The 25,179-nt window shown below is 29.0% G+C and overlaps 1 protein-coding gene across 1 annotated transcript in view; it reads left to right on the top strand.

The window, feature by feature from the left end:
- The first annotated feature begins 7,288 nt into the window (after positions 1 to 7,288).
- Positions 7,289 to 25,179, top strand: part of LOC107454037 (UPAR/Ly6 domain-containing protein qvr-like) — a 103,835-nt gene continuing 85,944 nt past the window's right edge. The window contains exon 1 of the mRNA XM_016071085.3: positions 7,289 to 7,525. Within this exon, the coding sequence (XP_015926571.1) occupies positions 7,474 to 7,525 (52 nt within the window). The 5' untranslated portion in view covers positions 7,289 to 7,473. The remainder of the gene's footprint in view (positions 7,526 to 25,179) is intronic.

Raw genomic sequence — 25,179 nt, forward strand, 5'->3', positions numbered from 1 at the left:
CTGTGGGTTAAATTATGTGTTTGCATAAAATTAGGTATTTCTATACTTCAATATTTGAGTGTAAGATTATCGCTAATTCCTTTAATAGGGGAAAAAAATAGAATTTTTGCTCTAAATTTGCACTTTTTCGGTGTTTCTTAATCTCATAGAGTTGCCTTAGATCTGTGTGTGTCATTCTATTGACAATAGCTCAGAAATTTTAAAATTTAATAGCACGAGAAAGCTTTTAGCTTTTAACAAAATACTCAGATTATAGCGCATATCCCGAAATGATTTAAAATTCATATTTTAAAACCGTAATAAATGCACATTTCTTACATGCTTTAAATATTTTTGCTATCTTACTTCTTTTAAAATCTTTACTTTAGAAAACTTTTTTTTCTTGATTGTAGAGTAGATAGTTGTGAATTTTTTTTCAAAGAATGTCTCGTACTGGTTTATTAGTTTTTTGACAATGCTTATTATGATGCCAAAAATGCTAGACGTATTCTGAAATGTGTAAAAAAATACTTCAATTTTTTTCATGCTTGTTTAAGGGCTTACAATTATTTAAGAACTCGGATGAAGTTATCTTTGACCATGAGAGTTCGAGTTAAATCAATAAAACTTTTAAAGTGAAATAATATTTATTAATGATGTGCATGGTCTTAAAATTACTTTACTCCGTTTCATTTTTCAAAGGTAATTTTTTATAGTATATCTGAAACAAAATAAATGAAATTTATGAAATTTATTTCTTTATTTAGTTCTTTATTTAGTTTTATTTAGTTCTTAAAAAATGTAGATTTTTTAGTCTTTTTATTTTTTGGAAAAAAGCAACTGAGTTATATAATAAAGAAGATGCCAATGACTTATTCTAATTTAATAGTTAAATTGAAATTAATTCTTAGAACTAATACAATGCAAAACAGCTATTTTCATTATTAAAAAAATTATAAAAATTTTGGTGAAAATTGATAAAAAAATTATGTATATCGGTAGTTTTTAAGAGAAATGATATCCACGATTCAATGAATAATATAAAACTTATACTGAAAGATGTACTTGCAAATCTGAAAAATGCATTTATTTTTTAAAAAAAAATGATGGTTTAAGTTGACCTGTTTCGAGCGCTCAAAATTAGGCACTCATTCTCAAGACTCGCTAGACTTTAATGACTACACTACATTTATTTTTAATGAATCTTCAAAATAGGACCTTAATTTTAAACGCTTAGAACATGTCAGAAAAACCCTTTTCCTAATTTTTTGGAAGCAAATGAATTTTTATATTATAAAGCATATCCTTCCACTAAAAATATACTGTAAATTTCTGGTAAAAAAGTATGTTAGAAATTATATCTATGTTATTACACATTTCCTACTTTAATGAGAACTGATAAGAATGTAAAAATCTAAGAGATTAATATTATACTAGACTGAATTTGAATTGGCGCTTCAAAGTCAACGTAAATTTCAGTTAGAAATGAAACGAAATAAAACTTTCTCTTTTAAACAATTCTCACTTTTAAAATAAATGTGTATTTGAATGTAAAGAAACTTATCTTATGTAGTTAAAGTATAATTGGTGATCCTCTTCCTATGCCGAAATAGCATAAAACTCGCGGAAAAAATTACTTTAAAGTCTGTTCTTTTCGTGTCTATCATAATTATGCCGAGTATACTTATATAGTATTATGCCGAGTATACAGGGTAAAGGAAAATGAAAAATACTTGATGGTAATTATTTTCGCTAGTCAGTTGAAGTGTTATCATGAGTTGCTTTGTGAACTTTAAAGTGAGTTTCTCTACTTGGAATTCTTGGAGCGTGCTCCAAAATGTTTTGACGCTGTCGTTCAAAAACAACGGAAAAAATTTAATCGGTTTTCATCTTAAGAGAGGAGTTGAGATGTTCCATCCTTCTCTTTTTGTTATAAGCAAACGATTTGGTGATGAATCAAAATGTTTTAAAAATGAAAATACAAAATATTTTTTAATTTTTTCAATTTGCACCGTCTGTAACTTTTCATCAAAATAAAAATTCACATGAAAAATGCATTTAGAAATTGCGAATCTGATTCGTACATTTTAAGCAAAAATAGTCTAACTAGATCCAGTAAGAATATTCTCGTTTTGAAAAATGTGAATTGAATTTTATAATTTTTAAATATTTGAAATTTTTTTAGTGTATTTTATTTCTTGACAGAAATATTTAAAATATTTTTAAAAGATTTATTTTAAATAAAAAATCATTATTTCATAGGAAAACTATGAACTGGTACGTTCGAATAGTCGGCAGTCAAACGATCATTTACTTTTCAAAAGTTGAAGTAATTTGGAGTGGGCTCCAAAAGTTTCGGGTTCCTAAACTCAGCCATAAATTATTGACTCCTGCAGAGCACAACAACTTGTCAAAGGAAACGATATTATTGATTATGATTTTGGAATTCAATTAATCTAAATTTATAATTTTATTTCTGGAACTAAAGAAAAATTTGAAGACTCTATTTATGTTACCAAGTTTTACTAATCCATAACAAGATTTTTTAGGAAAAAATTTGTTTCGACACAGCAGATGTGTTAATTTTTTTATGACTTTTTTGAATTTTTAACAATTTGTTTTTAAGGATTTGAATTAAACTTGAATGTAATGTCATTTAAATGTCCATAAATTTGCATTCCAGGCTTATCTTTCTATCCTTGTATGTATGCAGTGCTCAAAAGAAATAAACAGACCACCCTGAATAACTTTTGATCTAATGATTGGATCTTCACGTTCTCGAACTCATAATGGTCCGAGGGATAACCTCAAATATGCTAATAAGGGCAGGCGATATCCCATACAAGAACATACTTTTTCAGAATAAACCGAAATATCTATGCAATGTATTGTGCATAGATACTTGTATTCATTGGACATACATATATCGTACACATGTACATGCATATATCCTGCACATGTACAATATATCTATGTACATTCATTGTATGCATAATTCAGTTGAATAGTTCCTAGTATATCGGTAGGATAATTCCTGAGAAATCGAATTTTAAAAATGTTATGCTTTTAAAATTTTATTTCTCAGGAACTATTAGACCAATTTCTCTCTAACTTTGTAATTTGTCATGTAAAATTACGTTCTTTAAAATAATTTTAAAAAAATTGTACCTTACAATAACAATTTTTTCGAATATTATTAAATAAAATAATAAATATTTACTAAAATTTATTTTTTTGCGTGGAGTTATCTTTGGATATATGACTTTTATAATTGTGTGCAAAAGTCTTTCAATTCGTTATAAAGTTCCCGAGGTATGATAAAATAACGCAAAAGGTAAAAATAACATTAAGGGATGCAACCTTAAAATCGCTTTCCTGACCAAACTGTTGGTATCCAATTTCTCAGATTGTGGCTACCCACAATATTTTGGGAACCAGAAATCCGAATTAGCTGAAAAAAGGCTATGTTTATTCAGAGAAAGTATGCTTTTGCTTCTGATTTCGCGACTTAAAATATCGTCTGCACTAATTAATTAGCATATTTGATATCACCCTTTCGGAACATTAAGATTGGGTCCTAGAACAAAAAGATTCGATCACTGGATCAAACTTAATTGTTTTTCTTCTCCCCTTTTTTAGCACTGCACATTATCTCCGATAAAATTGTTTTTTTTTCCTGCATGCATCAACTCACACCTGTATACATATTATTCTCTATAATGTTCAATTATGTTCTGTTCAGCTTTTCCATTTGGTTACAATTAACTGTATTAATTGCAAATCGATTATGAATGATCTCTGTGAGAATGTTGTTCAAATAAATATAATCGTTTTGTGAGAAAGTGTGACTTGATAATGTTTTGTAAATAAATATTAATAAAAATATCTATTTTAGAGTTTTATATAATCTTTGTCTTGTTTATTTCATTAGATTTCAAGGTACCCTCGAACCTAATTTAGTATACATTTAAAGGAATATATTATATCACAGTATGATTAAAAATATTATTTTTTGATGATGTGTTTTTTAAAAAAAAACAAATTAGTGATTCATCTTTTGTTAGAAAAAATTGTGATTGAATAAGAATCTAGTAGATAAAGCCTCTAAACAGAAAATTGCATAAAAATTTCGTTCGGATAACAGTCTAATTGGAAGAGTATATTGGATGGTTAAAATCCGTATCAAAATACTATATTGGACAGATTCGATCTAATAAATGAATTGAAAGAACTAGCCTTTTATTCTTGCAATTTTGAATCCTTATTTAGAAGAGAAGCGAAATAAAGGTAAGTTTTGAGATAAATCACTTTAGAAGAGTAAAACCTTCGAACAATTAATTGAAAATTTCATACTTTTCATATTTATAATTTATATAGTATAAGTTAACTAATGCAATTAAAATGCTTACAGAATTTTTTAACTCACAATACAAGAACTGAAAGTTATCAGAATAAATACGAAAATTACAAAGCTAAAGGTTTAAAGATGCTTTATAGCTTGAACAAGCTTGAGGCACCTTTGAACACAAATGAATAAATATTTATCAAAAAGTGGTTCTAAAGAAAACTAAATTTTAAAAAAGTACTTAGTATGATTAAAGTAAAAGCTAAAAAGCAAAATTGTTAAAAAAATATATACTTATTTTGCTTACTATGTAAAATAACCAAATTTTCTGAAAATTAAATCGGATTAAATCATTTAATTGAAGCAACTTGTTGTATTCCTCCAGTTGTGATTAAACAATATTATTTTCTTGCAATATTTTGAAAATCTCCCTATTGACTAATTTAATAATAATTTTTTTGAATTTAATAATATTCTTTTGAGTGAATATTTTTTTGTTCGAAGCTGAACTAAAATAAAATCATTGCCTACAATACAAAACTTTCATTAAAAATAAAGAAATAAATTAAGTAATTATATTTTTCAATTTTATTGTCTTACTGTGATTACATAAAGACGCATTTCGCGCATCACATACAATTTAATTCCATCAAAAATGATTATATAATAGGTAAGTATGTTAACAAGTTTGATAATTAAAAGTTACAGCTTTCAATCCATTGAATAATTAAAACAGAATAAAGGCAAATTAATATTCGTTCTAAACTTATAATTCTAATAATTTAAAATGGTAGATTCAAGAGTTAAAAACAATGCTTGCCTTGCTTTACCTGCAGCATCAAAGAAAAGAAAGAAAAATGGTTGAACTTGATTGAACTCGTTGCTTTCGATGAACTTATATTTAATACTGTTGATTTCATTTCTATTATGGAGAAAAGAAAAATTTTCTATTTTTAGAATATGTGTACCTTCAAACAATAGAAATTAAAAGAGTTCTGTTGAACAACTCAAATTTGTAAGATTTCATCGCTATCGTTTTCCTAATCTTACAGTAAAATTGTTTTTCTTCTTTTTAAATAATAGCCATCTTAAATACTTTAATCGAATTAGTAAAAATGTATTTTATAGATTAAGAAATTGAGCTTGTTAATCTTGTCACAGCTTCATATCATTTTATTTATTTTTCTCTTTTTTAAATCGAATTTGAGAACTTTGTCGATATGTTTAAAAATGCATTGCATTTCACGCCATTTATGATGCATGAAGTCAATATAATTCAAAAATGGATTAATATTATTTTAGATAAACGAATCAATTAGTTAACCAGAAAATATTTTAGCCCCCGTCATCAAAACAGTAGTTCAATTAGCTGAAAAGCTTTTGGTTAGAAAACGAAACTTTTATAGATCATTAATTGTTTTAACATTGAGCAAACGTCGACTAAATTTACTAATTACTTTGTAATGACTTTGATAAGAGCTCAACAATATCATTAGGACTTCTTTGCATTTGGAATTTAATGTCTGTGTAAAATGTCTTTCAAAGCGAGATCTAGGAATTTAGGACTATTACTGATACAATCGAATGTTAAATAGCAGATATTACTTTTTGAACGAATTCTATTGTATACTTTCAAATTGTATAAGTTTGATACCAAAGGAAACAGTTATCATTGTGCTCAAAATTGTGTAAATACAACGTATAATGCACTGTTTTGCAATTTTGTGCATTGGGGCTGGGATACAGATGATAGTACTGAAATATAGTATTATCATTAGTGCCAAGATACCGAATTGCAATATGAAAAATTAGCAAAATTTTTTGTTTTGGCACTAATGACGATTTTTGCTTGTCTGAAATGACCGACTATTTTTCGAACTTGTTTATTTACTTTTTAGAAGTTACTTACTTGTTATTCAAAAGTTTGAGCTCAAAAGTTGAAGTCGAGGTTTTTGATAATTTCAAGGGCAAAAATTTTTTTAACTATCAAAAAAAATTTTTTTCTTCTTTTTTTAATTAATATAATGTGAAAATATTACGTATTTTAATTAATTATTGGTAGTTTCAGAAAAATTGGATTTGTAAGTTTTTTTTATCATAGATTTCTATATCAAAAAGAAAGTGAATCATTTAGGGCTTATTGGCGGAAAAATTGGGATCCGTTGGCTCAAACTATGATGTGATTTTTATATTTTATTATTTTAGTGCACCAAAAAAACAGAAATTGTGAAAGACTTCCCTCTTTGGTTTTTTAATGTACAGACTTGACATTTAGTTTTTTAAGGTACACAAAAATATAGTTTGCATTAATTAATTAGTATATTTAAAGTCAGGCTATCGAACCTTTTAGAGTGAGTCCTAGGAGGAGGAGTTCGGACATTTCGACCATTAGAACGAAAGCTATTGATAGCATCCTCTTTTTCTTTCTTCATTCTGTAATATTATCTGTATAAAATAATGTCACTTTCCACTATATTCTCAATTAAAAAACTGCATTCAGCATATAAATATCGTTAAAATTCAAAAGGCATTTTTTTTTGTTTGAAAAAAGGAACTAATTTAGATCATTTGATCATTTTCTTTTGAAAATGATCAAAATTGATTATTAGATCATTTTGTTTTGAAAATTTTTTTCATTTTTTAACTTTTTCAAACAAAATTTACACAATTACTATATTCTATATTATAGTTTATCTGAATTTGAAAGTGGAAAAGAAATTGAGAAAAATATGATATTAAAATAAATAAAATTGTGCAATTATTCATAGATCTCTATCGATTTTGTTACGAAAATAACAATTTTGGAAACTGTTAAGTAAAATAGCACCAGCCCGATATTTATTCAACACAAACGACTAAACAAAACGAAAGATTCTTGATTCCTTTTCTACATAGTAGATGATAGAGTATGGGTCTGAATACGAAATTTATTCTCGTCTGTTTATTGATTTCTAAGACAATACAGAGATGGCGCCAGCTTCGAAGCACGTGGTTGCAGGGCACAGGTAATTGGCAATGAAGAAAAGTGTACAGGGGAAAAGATTTTTAGTTTCGGTGTTCAACGGGATCCGTTCCGCTCCGTCCGGCCGGAGCCGGCTATAGCTTCAAAATTGCCGCCCCTTTTACTTTATTTTTGTACAAACGTTATAATGATCAGGTGTAGAACTATAATACTTTTGCCATCCGTCACATTAGTAGTAGGTAAGTCTGCATTTGAAGTTTGCATGCACTTTTCAAATTTTTTTCTTCTTGATGTTTGAAAACTTTTTCGAAGATTAAAGAAATATGAGATTTTTTAAATGTTGCGATCATATAAATTATTAATAACTATTATAAGCATAAAAATGTAAAAAAAGCACAAAATTAATTTACCTCTATATTGTTAAAATATTTTCGTTAAAAGTAAAATTTCTAATATCGATCTCATGTATTCTTTTTATAAAAAAAAGTTTTTACGAATCTTCATTGAAAAAGTTTTTCGTCTTATTGATCTGTGATATTTATGCATTTTTTCAATGTATAAGTAAATTATATTTATTTAATTTCCCTTGAAAATTATTTCGATGCTTATGCAAAGAAAAAAAATTCAGATAGGACCTACAACTGATTCAAACCTGTAATTCAGAGGACTGTTTTCGAAAAATTTGCAGATGGTTCAGTGATAGACAACAGATAAAGTAATTATTTCAATGAAAAAATATCGAAAGAATGATAGAAAGAAACGTATAACATGAAAAAAAAAACGACAAAAAAAAGTTAAAAGAGGGTTTAACACGAGTATAGAGTCAGAGGGAGTGTCGAGGTAACCAAATGATGTTATTTTTAATTGAAAGTTTTTTTTGCTCAGAGAAAAAAGTAAGAAAATACATCAGAGAAAGAATTAATTTTATTCATTACTAATTTCTTAATCGTCTATTTGCATTATGCAAGTAATGCTTCCAATAACTTTTATTAATAATTATTTTTTTACTTATACAAAAACATGTGCTTGTTTTTTTTTCAAATGCTTTAATAAGAAGACAATCGGAACAGCTAATGCAAAATTTGAATAAGAAAGGATTTTTTCTTTTTAAATGTTTGTGTAAAAAGCTGCAAAAAACAAGAAAGTTGTAAAAACATTCTCGTTTTTCTTTTTTTAAAAACTCTTTTATTTAATTGTTGTTCCGAGTTTCATGACAGAATTGGGGGAATCTGAAAACTCACTGCAATTTCAATTTAATTATATTTACCGTCTTGTTTGAAAAAACAAAAACAAAACAACAACTTGAAATGAAAAAGCATAGCATAGAGGTTAATAAGAACTAGAAAATACAATCAGTTTAAGCCTTGTCTGAAATTAAATTTCTCAATAAAAACAAATATTTACATCAACGAAATTTCGAAATCATCTTAGAGATAAGATGAGAGCTAAGATGAGAGATGAGAGATCATCTAGAGATAAGTAGAGAAATCATATTAGAGATAAGTTTTCTAAATAAATGTTTCTAAAATATTTCTTTTTTTTTGATACAAAAGTATTTTAGCTGTTTCTTTGTCTCTGAATCTTTTCGACACTATTTATATCCGACTTTCCGACAGTGTCTTTTTTGAAATTTTTTTTAATGCAGTATTATAACTATCGCATTTAGAGTATAAAACTTTTTAAGAGCGAGGAGTGAGTTTTCAGCTGTTATAAATATATATATATATATATTAGTTNATATATATATGTATAACAGCTATATTTTCAAAGCTGAAATATCTCTGGGCAGTAGTGTTTGTTTTTGGAATATTTTTCGGAGGAAAAAATATATTTTAACTGTTTCTACTAAACAGAACCTCATTGATGCTATATTGTTCTGTTGTTGTTGAATTAATGAAAAATAAGTATCACATTTAGTGTACTATTTTTTGCTGATTGAAACATAGCACAGTTTTTATAGTTTACAGTGATGACGTAGGGATCGAGGAATTTCGTTTTTTTAAATCACCGTGCTCTTTAAACTCAATTCTGGTGAAATTAACATGTATAAAGCTGTAACATACAAAAATGAGCTAAAATGTTTATAAACTGCTTTCTTTTTATGGCTTTTCATTTACACGTGGCCAAATATCATTTGAATTTTTTTATTTTTGACTGCATCTCAGCATCCATCTACACACATGATGCGAAAAACATTATCGCTAACATCAATTAATTGCCGAAAAGTTTTCAGTTTCTCGACTAACCCCACGTTATAGAACGTGATAAGTAGTAATTTAAATGTTTCTTTTATTTCAATTTCAGATTCTGCGTTTTATTAAAATTTGGTCAGAAATACGTAAGCAAACACAAGAGCAACAGTAGATATTCAATACATTCAATACTTTGCACAGCAACACCATTCATTTGTTATTTCGAATGAGTCGTTCTTGGCAAGACATTGAGAAAATTTGCATTTCCGACAGTAAACCAAACAGGAATTTCGTTAATTCAAAGTTCGACTTCGAAAAATTTGTATTTGCATTTTGTTATCTCATATGCATAACTACTAACTCGTCTAGATACTTCCTAGTAATATTTCAGGGCATTTTCAGGTTTTAAAATTTAGTTCTTGACAGTAAATATCTGTATCTAAATATCTCATCATTTTTTTTAAGAGAAATAGTTATATGTTGATGTATTCTCTTTTTATGGAATGTCTATTGTTTGTTTGTTCAAACTTAGAGCTAATTTCAGGCAGCTATTTAGCCTCTGTAGTCTCAAAATGAGTCTTCTACCAAAAACATCAAACTCTTGACTTCAAAACAAATAAATATTTATCATAAAGAAATTTAACAATGTGTAAAAGATAGTATGATCCAGCTAATAGTGTTATATTATTTTTGTTTACCATAAAAATATTTTTGTTATGATAAAAGGAGATATTTACTTATGGCGGCAGATTGAGAAAGAATATCATATGTCATATCTGTTTTAAATCTTAATATCTTTAATTAATTTCATTTTATGAATATCCAAGTTTTAGTTGGTATGTGGCGCCAGGCATGGTGCGTAGGCGCCAAAAGAATCAACGGGATTACAAACACACGATCGGCAACCTTGGAACTTCCCCAGTATTTAAGAAGCTTCGAACTTGACTCAGTCTCTATCCCACACCGTCCTACTTAATTTTATGTTTCTGTTTTAGCTTGTTTTGTTTCAGTTGCTAATAAATTTTTAGTTGATTTTTGTCATAGTTGTCTTCAACTTAATATGAGAGGGTTCCTCCCCCTCAGTTGGTGACCCGGACGTGATCTGAACACGCAACCTTCTGAGGGTTCCTTCTCCTCAATTGGTGACCCGGACGTGATCTGAACACGCAACCTTCTGAGGGTTCCTCCCCCTCAGGTAAAAGGTGGAAGCGTAAACTTTTCGACCTTTAACCACAAAGACTTTTAAAATGTTCTGATGTTCAGTCGGTAATTTGAGCCAATGAACATATCTGTTCATGAATCGTAGAACAAATTGCACTTTAAGAAATTTCCTGAAAAAAAATGTTAAATAACATCTTATTTAATTGGTATTTTAACATATTCAACCAAACAGTTAAATAACCCTAAAAAAGATGGTATTCAAAGAGTTAACAGTCCGAAAAATCGTTTATTAACTGTTTTCAACTAATACAGTTAAGCAACCAGAATTTTTTCGGCGGCAACTAGGCCCACTGTCAATGAAAATAAAGCGCACGTTCTTCGGAAGCTGGAAGCTAAACCATGTGACGAGGATTACAAGTTCATAATTTTATTTTCCATTATCAAATGCTTAATCTTACAGCAGTAAGAGTGCAGTAAATGCCTCATGGAGTTTCTTGCAGTTTGGTACATATTTTAGCCGAGAGGGTCAATATGTTAATCCCATGACCGACTGAATGGATTTTCAAATCTCATCGTTGACACCATAATATTTCCTTCAACACATGAGAGCTTCTAGTGTCCTGAACTCTTCAATTGGTGACTCTGAACTATTAGAATTTGAAATTCTCATTCACGCTTAGATGGAAAGACCACTTAGCTGCTTAACACAAAAAACTCTAATACTTTCCAATCTCTCTCTATAGATGACACCACAAGATAAACTAATTAAGCCACATTTCACTGTTCACTTAACAAGACACAATTCAGTCATAACGCAACCTATTTCTAATCTCCATTACCTAATAAAATGTCCAAGTAATCTTTGTTCATCAATGTAAACTTTTGTTCAGTTATATTTCATTTTAATGTTTTTGTAATCATGCTAGTTGTAAACGTAAGGTAAATAAAGGTAAATATATGTCCCTAACCATAAACTTGATGGTTAATTGAATGGAAAGACTGCCGTTGGTCATTTTACTTCTTTTCTTAGAATGAAAATTCTAAGAAGTAGTAGTCAAAAATTGGTAATCTGCGTTTTTAGTATGTATTTTTAAACCTTTATTTAAAAAATATATTTTTAATGGGGAATTTATTTTATAACCTCAAGTGTCTTGATAAACGGATTTTTTCATTAAAAAATGTTTAAATTACTGAAACTAACTTGGAATATAAATTTTGCTTTGTATCAAGCCCTTTTATGCAGTCCTTCAACTTTCATGGATTTCTGTATAGCAAACAAAAAACGACATCTGATTTTTTTTCATGCCGATCGGACTATATTGTCGTCAGGGAGCTGACCTTGCACCAGAAAAGCCCTGGGTTCGTATCCCGTACAAAGCGTGAGTGCTCTTTCATTCTCTTCACTATCTGTCCTTACTATGGGAACAACGTTGGCCCACCTAATATGGTACCTACAAAAGGATGGCCAACAAATCTGTCCTGCTAAAACTTGAATGACAAGTATCATTCAGGTATGCATTACACAATATAATTCTATAGTTTAAAATTAATGTACAATGGTTAAACGCTTAGTTTTCTGGAAGGAATTTAACAAGAGCCAGACTCAGCACAGTAAAATAATAAAACACAGTTTTACGTGACACATTAAACAAAAAGATTCGCCCTTTGTGCTCTTGGGTGACGTTAACAATAAAACCAAAATAATATGATATTCTTTTTAAAATAAGAGGCTATGCAAGTAAATTCAGAAATAAAACTGGTATACTTGCCTAATATCGTGTAGGGCCCTTGCAAGCACGCAGAAGTGCCGCAACACGACGTGGCATGGATTCGATCAATGTGTGACGTAGTGCTGGAGATAATTGACACCATGAATCCTGCAGAGTGTCCATAAACCAGTGGGAGTAAGAGGGGGTGGGGATATCTTCTGAACATCACGTAGCAAGGCATCCCAAATATGTTCAATAATGTTCATGTCTGGGGAGTTTGGTGGACAGCGGAAGTGCCTAAATTCAGAAGAGTGCTCTTGGATCCACTCCCAGACATGAACATTATTGAACATATTTGGGATGCCTTGCAACGTGATGTTCAGAAGATATCCCCATCCCTTCTTGTTCCTACTGGTTTATGGACTGCCCTGCAGGATTCATGGTGTCAATTATCTCCAGCACTACTTCACACATTGATCGAATCCATGCCACGTCGTGTTGCGGCACTTCTGCGTGCTCGCGGGGGCCCTACACGATATTAGGCAGGTATACCAGTTTTTTTTGACTCTTCAGTGTATAAACCACTAAGTAGATCATAAACGAGGAAAATTATATAATATCTTAAATTTTTCTTATTTCGAACAATATTAGAAATTATGATCCTTTATTGTGTCCTATGCGTTTCATTTCATACGATAAAGTATTATACTAAAAATTACATTAAAGTTGATAATTAAATAGTTATTAAATTTTAATATTTCATTTGACATAAATTTATTCTAGATTATAATGTTATTATTGTACTAAACAGCCATGCAGTAAACGTAAGCACCTATTGAAAAGAAAATGCTATGTTGAAAACAGACATTTTAATTAGTTTCGAATTCATGGTATCGATTGTTTTTCTGTAGAATGAGAATTTCAAAATTTTTTCTTTTTCTTTGGATACTGGCAAAACTCGAACAGTTTTAACTTTATAGTAATTAAAGTGTTTTTAAACTAAAACGAGTTATATTAGTTTTCCGAATTGTTATTTTAAAGAATATATTTTTAAAGGAAATACGTTTGTTCAAAAAGCTAACTTTCAATATTTAATGAAGTAATTCAAATAGGTTTTAAAAATTTACATTTTGTCTACAGTTAACGCGATTAAAATCTAGTTTTGCTGTTTCGCATTCGTTATGTTACAAATATATTTCTATCGACAAAGATTAAAACGAGTATCTTTTTATTTATGAACTCATAAAAGTCTCTTAGAATTGACTTTATTGACTCATTTACGTTTGACACATAACTTAAATAAAAATCGAAACGATGTTTAATTGTGGACAGATTTAAATACTAATAAAAATTTACAGCTTTTATTTGACTTATTTATTTCTGCATTAAAAAGTGTTAAAAATATTTATCAGGAACTTACTAATTTTCTGTTTCATGTCATATTAGGTTGTCTTATTTAATTTTGTCATTAGTGATTTATAGACATTCCACACAAACGAATACTGTATTTTTTTTTAACAATTCTTTTCTTCTAAACTCATTAAAACCATTCATACTTCACGCATGATCTTAAGTATAAATTGGAAAGATATTCAGCTAAATACAAAAACTTGTGAAATGTAAGATTTTTGCTTCCAAATAAGTATTTTTTAGAAAAACTTAAATAATAATTAATAGTGGTTGTTTCTTTGTAAGATATAAGGGTAGTGATTTTATTTTATCGTAAGTGATTACAATCGATAACTATCTCTCTTATATGTTAATTAACGTTTCAAGCTAATTTTATGTAATTATTTTTCAATATTCGGGTTAGTTTTGAAATTGCTGAAATTGATTTTTGAGAGTTTTACTTGACAGACTTTTCAAAATAATCAACATTACGTGATTAATCAACACATGCATGTTCATTGGACGTGAAAATAACAAAAGTTAACTTAAAAGGCGATTTGTATTATAAGCGTGCAAAGTACTTAAAAAAGTATTGCAGAATGTAGCAGATCCCCATGAACGCAAATCTTTGAAGGAGAGACTAGCTAACCACCGCAGGTTCAATCCGATAAAAAAGTTTAAGTATATTCAATACTAATACTATGTTACCTTTAGTTAAATTTCTTTTAAAATTTATAAAACGAAAAATAAAAAACCCCATAAGGATGCATTAATATTTTGACATAAACCAAAAACAAGTGAATTATAAATCAAGGTAGTTGAAATAATGGTCAAAAATACTTCCTAATATTAAGAACGAAAGAGATTTTTAATTCGTGTATAGTTTAAAATGCAGCGAAGGAGTTAATGAACTTATTTTTATGAAAGTCATTCTTTTTTTTCTGGTTACGAAAGTATTAACTGAATACTTAATTTAATACCTTTTTACATTAGTGACTACAAGTAATAGGAATTAGTGACTAAAATTCGAAGCACTGTTGGATTATCCTGTTGGTAAACACCATCCCCCGCAGGAAAAACTGTAGCCATGAATGGGTGAACCTGGTCTGCAACTATGTTCAAGTAGCTTACAGACGTCAGAGATTGTTCTATGAGGATTATGGGTCCTAATGTGCCCCATGAAAATATTGTTCCTGGGCGAGAAACCAAGAAAACCTGGGCTAGCCCATCGTTATAGATGGAGAGTGGTTATAATGTAATGGCTCTTTGGTGTATGTACTTCGTTATCTGTATAAAAAGAAATTCTAGAAAAAGTCATATCTCCCGGTCCTTCCCCATTAGTGGTGTAAGACTGGGTGTGCATGTTAACTATGGTAACTTTGTACTAAATTTCAGAAAAAAAAATTAGCAATCATTTTTATATTATATGACAATTTAAGGATATTATGCACGTGGTGTACATGTTATCTTCTTCCTTTTTGTTCTTTTGTAGTTTTCGTGGACTCATAGTCGACGCACATTAAGGGGGTGGCAAGACCAAGTAGTATACAGTCTTACCCTAAGAGCACATAGTATCGAAACGAAACAGAATAATTCTACTACTGAACTAAAGCTTTTTTGTTTGTTAGGTATGAATATTTAAGGAACGTTTAAGAATCTGGACAAAAAATAATTTTTATAACTTCAAATGACCAATGAATAAGAATAGTTTAAAAACATAAGGATGTTGGATAGTTGACATAGTACAACAAGCCAATCTATGCAGATGAATTTCCGAATTCATTAACAGCACGCCGATATTGACAAGTAAAGTGTAAATAGAGTTTATCCCCTAGAAAACGGACCTAATTTGGGCACAATTGAGGCACTCGGTCTTAACCCACCTTCCCTTACTTTAAAAGAATAAATAACTTACACTTACTCTCGTCATAAAATTTTGTCTATTTGTGTTTGGTTGGAGCAAAACTGGAATTTCGCTAATGAGCAATTAGTAAATATCTCTTGATCCGACGAATAATTAGCTAATGCAAGCATTACTCCGTTTCTACTCGATAACTACATAGGTAAGCAAAAATTCTTATTTGAATGTAACCCTGGAATGATGCAATTTTTTTGGAGAAACTTTTATAATACTCAAGCAAAGTGAGCATTTATGCTACAACAGTTTGTTATCGTCATTTGTGAGACATTATCGGTTAATTTAGCGACTTTTTAAAATTGCAAGCAATGATTCATGCTGAACATATATACAATAAAACACTTTAACTAAATAACTGTCAGATATAAATGAGTTTTCAATGCTTATATTTATTGCTATTCATTGGAAGTTGCACTTTTTTAATAAGTTTTACAGATGAATAAATAGTTTATTCACATGTACAATGCGAAAAAAAACAGACCACAGTAAATAACCTTTGATCTAGCTTTTTTGAAATTCAATTTTTCAGGGACTCTTCAGCCGATTTTGCACAAATTTTGTATTTTGTTTATTTTTTGTTCCATCAAAAAGTCCCTATCGAAGGCAAATTTCTCCCAATGTCTAGGAGTGATCTAGGAGTCTTCTGGATTGGATTCAAAATTACAGGGCAACGGAGATGAACATTGGTAGTCATAAACCTAAAATTGGGTCGGTTGCTCAATGACGGTATAAAATAAAACAAAATAATAATTACAGAATTATTAGAAGCCATGCAACAAACTAAGAACTAAAAGAAAAAAAAAACATCGCCTGAAGAGTTTAAAGGTTAGGTTAGGTTAGGTTTATCCATAGAATAGTAATTTAATACTTATTGTTTCTTAATATTCATGCAGTTCTTCTTTCAAAAATATTAAAAATTTTGAAATAATCTAGCTTAAGACATAATTGTAACACTTCTTAAAAAATCACATTACCGAACAATCTCCTTTTGATCAAAAATAATTAATAATTAAAGTAATATTAAACAGCTTACAAAAACATAGGAGAAAAGTTGTCTATAACTGCTTAAAAATTTTCGTTAAATGTCTCTAACTAGAAATTAGTAATTAATACTAACTTAAAAGAATATATAAGCATATTCTTATCAATATTTGTAGAAGTTATGAATTTTAAAACACGTTATAAGAAAATTTTCTTTATCTAAAATTCCTGTAATTAGTTAATAAAATAATGAGAACAGTTTACAAAAGTGCTTAAAGAATTACAATTTGCACGAAAACAGACATATTAAAAAAATATGAACTTCCAGTAGAAAAGTATAAAAATAGGCTAAGTACAAATATACCATTAAAATATCTCTTTGTTTTTCATTGAAATAACTGCAGCTAATTAAAATTTTAAATTCGAAATATAACACACATCTTTAACGCTTTGTATTGCTCTGTATACATTATATAGCGTTCCGGCAACAGTAAACGTTCTACAATAAACTGAAAGTTAGTTAAAAGTAATTTTGTCGTAATGTGTGTCTAATTATGATAATTATTTTTTTAAATAAATTTTTGTGTTAAAGGAATATCACAAATAGGTCCAATAATTATTATTAATGAGTTACGTAAGTTATTAAATATATTATTAATATCAACAAAAATACAAAAATACTTTTGTTGATTAACTATCAACTATTTATGCTAATTTTCGAGATGGTAATTTTTCCGATTTCATCGAAATATTTAAAGTTGGTAGTTGAAGAGCAATCGTTAGTGCGTCTTTAATTTAGAAGTAGTTTAGAATCTTTGTTTTGATAGAAGTTAACTAAGGATGGCACCATTGGTTGAATTGGGTGATAGAATCTTTGCATCTAACTATATATAACCTGCAGTTATCCTTAGTCGTCAATATATTTTTACTAGCTGGAAAAACACATGGTAGGATCCAGTTTTTCAACATTTATTTCGATATATTTTTATGTCATTAGCGTAAAATGAATAAAAATCATAAGGTATTGTCTTCCAGTAAAATATTTTTTTTAACCCATATCAAAATTATTTACATGGGATATTTATTTTTATTATTTTACCCTGCTATTATTACTCCTTTGATTTTGATTGTTTATTTATTATGACATAATTCTGCGACATTATCGTATTGTGCTACATTTTAAGATAAACTTATTTGAATCGGTGTCTAAACTTATGAACCGTTTTGAAATTATTAATTTTCTTGTAAGTTACATAAATATGCTATTACAAATTACGGTTAAAATAGATTAGTTTAATGAATTATAAATTCACACAGCATGTGATGCATGTACAAATCGTTTTTAATATATCAGCTTATTTGGTAAGCGAAAATAATATATTAAAGCAGAGGTGTCAAACTAAATTTTGCAGAGGGCCATATATTAAATTTAGAATGTGTAGGCGGGCCAGATTCAAATAAAAAAAATTTACTGAACTATTATAAAATTTTATTTATCTAATTATATGTTATATAATATACGGTTGTTAAAAATCATATCAAAGTTATAAAAGATGGTAATTATTTTGAGCTCGAGAATCCAGAGACCTGACTTCTTTTGTTTTCAGAATGCGTGCTGCATGCTTTTTTAATTCCGGGTAGTTATCCAAACTCTTGAAATATTGTGTATAAAATGTAAGAACGTTAACCTCTTTAAATTTTTCTTTTAAAATACTGTCCGACTGAAGATTTATCAACTCCATTTGCAAATGAACTGGTGCCTGTAAAGCTTCAAAATTGAATGGATTGTTGAAAATTGGGAACTCCATTTCATTCATTTTGTGGAAGTCTTCAAAACGATTGTTGAATTCCGTGATCAGATTTTGCAGAAGTTGAGAATACTGATCCAATTATTTTGGTTCACTGTGTCAAATGATTTTAAATGAGGGAAATGATCCAAAGTTTGATTTTTTACCTCATTTTCCCACAGCCTCAACTTTGTTTCAAAGGCTTGAATACATGAATACATTTAAGTGACAATCAGATTTTTACCCTGTAACTTCACATTCCGATCAGTCAAGTGTTAATTCATATCTACCAAAAAGACACAATCAATCCACCAGTCATTGTCATAATCAATTGGGTTGCCTTTTTCTTACATGAAAGCTTGAATAGGGTCACGTAATGCAAAAAATCTTTCTAAAACTACTTCTCGACTGAGCCAACGAACTTCAGGGAAATAAGGGACATCAAAAAAATTTTCGTCCAAATCTTGTAAAAACTACCTGAACTGTCGGTGATTTAGTCCTCTGCTCCTTATAAAATTTACTATTTTAATTATAGGTAGCATGACATGGTCCATTTTAAAATGCTTGGATGCCAATGATTCCTGATGAATTATGCAGTGAAATCCCACAAAATTCCCTGATGTTTTCTGTTTTAATTTAGTTACAACGCCCGAATGATTGCCAGCCATGGCAGGAGCGCAATCCGTAGTTGTGCTGCCAAGTATATTCCAGTCGAAGATTCCGCTTGTTGCTAAGAAATGTCGTTACTGTCTATCTCTCTCGCTTGTCTAGGCACGCGCTGCCCTTGAAATTACTTATAAATGTAGTGTGCACATTTTAAAACTTCCGTCGAGGAATCGAGTGAAGTCTAAAAGCTCGAAAAAACACGATTCTTCTTTCTGTGACATATCGCGATCGCGGGCCGTATTGATACGAACAGGGGGCCGGATGCGGCCAGCGGGGCCGTATCTTTGACATGACTGTATTCGAGTTATGAACTCACCTAATTTGTTATAAACACATATCTTTAAATTTAAATGTTATTTTGAAAGTAATTACTGAGCAAAAGTCTTTGTGTTCACTAATGGATCTTAATAGTATCAAAAGGGAAATAGATTCGTAATATTTACCAATCAAATTTGATTCAAAATAAACATATATTTAAAAAAAATGAATGTTGGGCGTGGGATGTGGGGCACAAGCATAAGCAAACATAATTCTTTATCGTATCTACATACATTTTAAATGAATGATTTCGACCTTTCCAGAAAAAAATTATTCCATGCTAAGAAATAACAATTATCGTGAAGCAATCATCGGGATTGGTGAGATGCAAGGAAAAGGGGATCACCCGCCCAAATAGAAATTATTTTAAGAAGGTAGAATTAAAAACTGAGAGAGTATATAAGAATAAATAATAGATTTTTTTTTGTTTCAAATTTGAAAAAAATTATTTTTCGAGTATTAGATTCGAGGTCTTTGTAAATATTAGATAGAATGGAAAGTTCTCATCATTGGTACATTAAAAAAGCGCACCTTCCGATAATGCAATACATTGAGTTGCCTAAATAGTTTCTCTCCTAAATAGTATTATCTCTTATTTCTGAAGAAGTATTGCATAGAAAACAAACTAGGGGGAAAGTTTTGATAGTTTCATGGAGATCCATGCAGAAGAATCAAGTCACTGTGTACTCGCGTTAAGTTTTTATTTAAATTAATTGTTTTTACAAGCTTTCAATATAATTTTTAACTACCTTTATATAGATTATAGTAAAATTATAGTAAAATTTCTACCTTTATATAGATTATAGTAAAATTTATCATAAATAGTGAGGCTTTATGATTTTGACTTATTCTATCAAAAAAAATTGTCCATTTTAAAGAAGAATAAGTTATTAAAAATATCACAATTTTACCTATAGTTTGATTTATATTGCAAAATAATCTGTTCCTAAGTCTAATTATACTGTGATTACCGTCAAATTTTTTTTTCTTATTGCTTAAGTCAAAAATTATCTCAAATATACATTTGTCCCCTCTGTTACAATTATATTCTTTTAAGTTTATTTTATTCATTACACAAAAAAACTTTTTAATTTAATATTTGGTTTTTACAATAAAGTTTATAAGTACAATCACGTTATGTTATATTTTTGAGAAAAAAAATTACAAATTTTAGAGTTTCTCATATAACAGAGGGGACCTAACAGAGAGGACAAAACTAAATACCCCCTCAGTTGCACAAAATTGATAAGTTGACCATTAAAAGGGAACTGTAGGAATGTAAACAAGTGCTAATGCATCCTGATTAAACTAGTTTAAATTTGTTCCTCCACTATTAGAGCACACTTTTTATTTGATAGTGTGCTTAGTTTATAGTTAAATTTTTTTTAAGTAACTAAACAATGTGGGGAAAACAGCAGTTTAAAGAAGGAGAGAATATAGAACTAGAATGTTCTATATTCTATAAGATAAATAACGATATTTGTGAGAAGAAAGATAAAGAATATGAAACAAAAATTTATAACAGAAGTATTTTGAGAAATAAACCTTAACAGAAAAATAGATAAATTGAAAAAAAAAATGAAGATGAAGGAAAAATAAAAAGGCACTGATACAAGCAGTAGAAATTGAGGAAGGATAGGGGGGAAGCTATTGAAGGGGAAGCTATTAAAAAAGCTCACCGTGCATTATATGCATCTCCAAGAAAACTTTATATTGTTCTCCGCATATTCAGTAACCTCACTACCAAAACAAGAGAAATAACCTAGTAACAAAGTTTCTGATGAAACAAAGACTTGTAATAAATTTCTACTCTTCTGATAAACTTTCTTACCAGACTTCTGGTGGAGCTGAGTGCAAGATTGTCAGAGAAAATGGACAGAAAGTCCACAAAGCCAAATGTGCACCTTGAAGGAAGCATATCAAGTATCAAAGCAGATGCATCCAAACATAAAAATTTTCAAATCTAAGTTTGCTGCACTACGACCTATCCATATTTTATGTGTAGGTAAAACACCATATAAAATGTGTATGAGCTATTCACGAAAATGTGAATTTCCTATTAAAATCACAGTTGTTTGCCTAATAACTCCATAAAATTACTAAATATGATAACGACTTGCGACAATCACACAATTGACTTCTTATTTTATAACCGTCGTTGAACAGCTGACCCAAATTTGAGTTTACGGCTACCAATGTTCAACTCCGTAGCCTTGTTATTTTGAACCCAATCTAAAAGACGAGGAAACTCCTTGATCAGTACCTCCAGAGGTATTGATTTGCTTTGGGAACTTGGAGGACTTCGTGATAAGACATATTTAATGTACACCAGTCACCATTTAGATCACTGTGATTCTTTGGATGTTGCAATAGATAGTTTTGAAACTGTAAAAAGCTCTAGGAAAAAATTAGGTAGTTAATTTTGCTACCCAAATAACTGAAATTGAGAAGGAAACGAACAATGTACTTGTTTTTTTTTAAAACACGGTCTGGTAAAATAAAACTTTAAATATAACTACAAAGATGTAGCACAGGTTTCAATTATAGCAGTACTGCCAACTCCAACTTAAAATAACCGAAGAGACACTTTTAGCAGTGATATTTCCCTTCAACTTTGTGTCAAATTTGTAACACGTCCCCTCTATGACATTTCATGTCCTCTCTGTTACTAAGCATTATTTGGACTTTGCAATTTTAGAAATCTTATAATAATTTATTTTACCTTAAAATATTATAATTTAAAAAAAACAAACTACAGATAATGTTTAGGATGGTCCAAATCATAGAATTTAGCATAAATAACAGTGCATGGTAAAAATGTGGGATTTTATTTATCCCCTCTGTTACAAGTACTTTTAATTAACTTATAATTCAACTATGAGGCTCTTTTATTATTGTATGCCAATTAATTAAACATTGCACCCTAAAGTAGCATATTCTAGTAGTATGTTTGTTTTCGAAAATATTTAATGTATTTTTTAGAATAAAATACTTGTGTGATTTCCCCTCTGTTACTCTTGAAATTCAATAATATCACATTTCTTATTATGCCATTAAGCATGATTTACTTATTCACTTTAACGCTAACTATCATTATTTTTTAAATTGGGACAAATTAGAAAGTGGTTTCTTAAATTAAGACCTTCAATTTGCAGACCTTGCGAAAATAACTAATATCAGCACTTAGTGTTGCGCAAATATTCTTACCAAAAAAATTATGTAAATAGCTGAATGACTGTATTTCATAATTAGGATGTAATTTAAATGTAATTGTCAGTGACTGTTGTGACTGTGGCGATTTATGTATCTCAGATAATAATAAAATAAATATAAATTAATAATAAACTGATAATAAATCAAAAGTAAATATTTAATTAATAATAAATTTCTGTTCTAGAGTTCTGTTTACAATTTCCAATATTTCTTAAAAAATATTTTTCATTGAGTTACGGGTATTTATCATTATTGTAATTAAGGTCAGGAGCCTTCTTAAAAAGTTCTCGTTACATCAAGCAATAACAAAAAAATTTTTAAAAATGTTTTTAAAGATAATATACATATTTGAGACCATTTTCGAATATTTTAAATGCTGATGGAAGTTTACTACATTTATTGTTATATATGCAACAAAAATATCTTACTTCTTTTTAGTCTACTAGACAAACGTAATTTTTAAAATTTAAAATTTTATTTAAATATTTTTTCTTTTAGTTTGTATCTGTTATTCTGTTTACGCCAAAAAGTGGTTGATTTTGATAGGTTGTAAAATGTTAAAAAATTTGGTAGCACTATTTGAGAAATTTTAATAATCTACATTAGCAGAAGCTCCAGTAAAAATTTAAGCACTCTAGCTAGTCAGAAAATATAGTATTGCTTCTGAATGATAATAAATTTTATTGGGAGTTAAAAGGACGATATAAATTCCTCTTACAGCTGTAAGAAATGATTAAAGATTTTTTGTTATTAAGCAAAGAGTTCTATTACAGTTTCATACGCCATAATAACGAATAAATTGTAAGTAGACGAATTTTGAATTAACGATAAATAATTTTTGGCGATAATATAACAATAAATTCTGCTCGTAGCTGTCAGGAAATTATTGAATTATTGCCATCTAGTCTTTGTTTCAATTTTAATTTCAGCTCATAACAAAAAATGGTCGAAATTTTGTCTGATAGTAAATTCTGTACGAAAATTGGAACAGGAAATTGGAAAACAGGAAACGATTGAATATTGTGTATTCAATCGTAACAGACTTTGAACTTCACTGGAGTTATAAGAATATAAGTCGAGAAGAATATAAGTCGAGAAGAATATAAGTCGAGAAGATTCTGATTGATGATATCTGAAAGGTCCCTTCTTTCAGTAAATTATTCAATCGTTTGTTTGATTACTAAACGGTTATTGTGTGTATAAAACAACATAAATAAAATGTTTTTATTGTAATAATTTCAATTTTGATTGACAAGAAATTAATGTGGCATTTTCAAGAAATAAATTTTTCTTAATATTTAATTTCTTAAACACCTTTAACCGCATTTAAATTTGTAAAATGTTTATAGATTTTTAAAAAATTTTTTTATCAAGAAATTGTGTGAGTAATTTTCTGGATATTTGTAAGCATTGTTTGGTCTGTTTGCTCAAAAATAAAGATATTACTTTAAAATTAATTGTAACTTATACGTAAGAGGCAGATTATGTTTATAAATGAGATTTAGAAAATAGAAATTTCAGATATTTGGTAAAATAATTAATTATTTGATAGGATTTAGGAGCTTAAAGGTAGTTTAGCAATCGTATAAGCCAAATTAATTTTAGAAATCTAAGTTCAGTGATAATCTCGAATAGAACAGTCTCTTCAAACTTAGTTAATTCGTCTGACTTAAAGCGTAAAATGAATTCTGAATCATTCATTTTCATAGCTTACAAATAAGCGTGGACATTTCTAAGAGCTTTCATAGTTTGGTGACTAATTGAGAACTTATCTTTGGCTTCGTTTGGAAGGAATTGCAAACAAATATATTCATATGAAATCTGATTGGGGATAAATTATTAAAACATTTCGTTTTGCATTCAATTTCGTTGAAAATTTTTATTCGGTACTTTAGAGAAATAAATGTACTGTTTTGTGAAATTTCCAACATTAACTATACTTCTAGAATAATACAAAAATTTAAATATTATGGTTTGAAAGCTAATGATAAAGAGAGAATAGAAAAGATGGACGTAATTAAATACACAGATGTAAAACATAGTAGGATAGCACTTTGAAAGTGTTAATAATAATAACTAGTGGGCTGCACCCCCTGCTCGCTGACGCTCGCCAACCCCCAAAAATTGCTACGCAATCTTATATGGTTTGCTTCGAAAACAAAGCTCGCTTCGCTCGCTACAAACTTAGGTACATTGCAAATGCACAAAATTCTAAGAATTCAAAACAATAATTCAAATCCATATAACAACTTTTTTTTAAAAAAAGAATTTCATCATTTTAGTAAATACTAAGTCATTAAAATAAATTTGAATTCAAATAAATGACATGTAATTCGTTAAACCTATTAGAAATGTGCTATAGTATAAAATCTTAAAGCGTAACAGCACGGCTGAAACTCATTTTTCAATGCATAGCTAATAACAATAATAAAACAAATAAATTCGTGATATAAATCAGAAATCGTCAAATAAATTCATAATATATAAATTCGTGAAAAAAAGCGCTCTCGGCAAAATGCTAAAATAGAGATCTATCGACAAAGACTACTCACTTCTGCC

This window comes from Parasteatoda tepidariorum, chromosome 7 (assembly GCF_043381705.1).
Source record: "Parasteatoda tepidariorum isolate YZ-2023 chromosome 7, CAS_Ptep_4.0, whole genome shotgun sequence".
Classification (NCBI taxonomy): domain Eukaryota; kingdom Metazoa; phylum Arthropoda; class Arachnida; order Araneae; family Theridiidae; genus Parasteatoda; species Parasteatoda tepidariorum.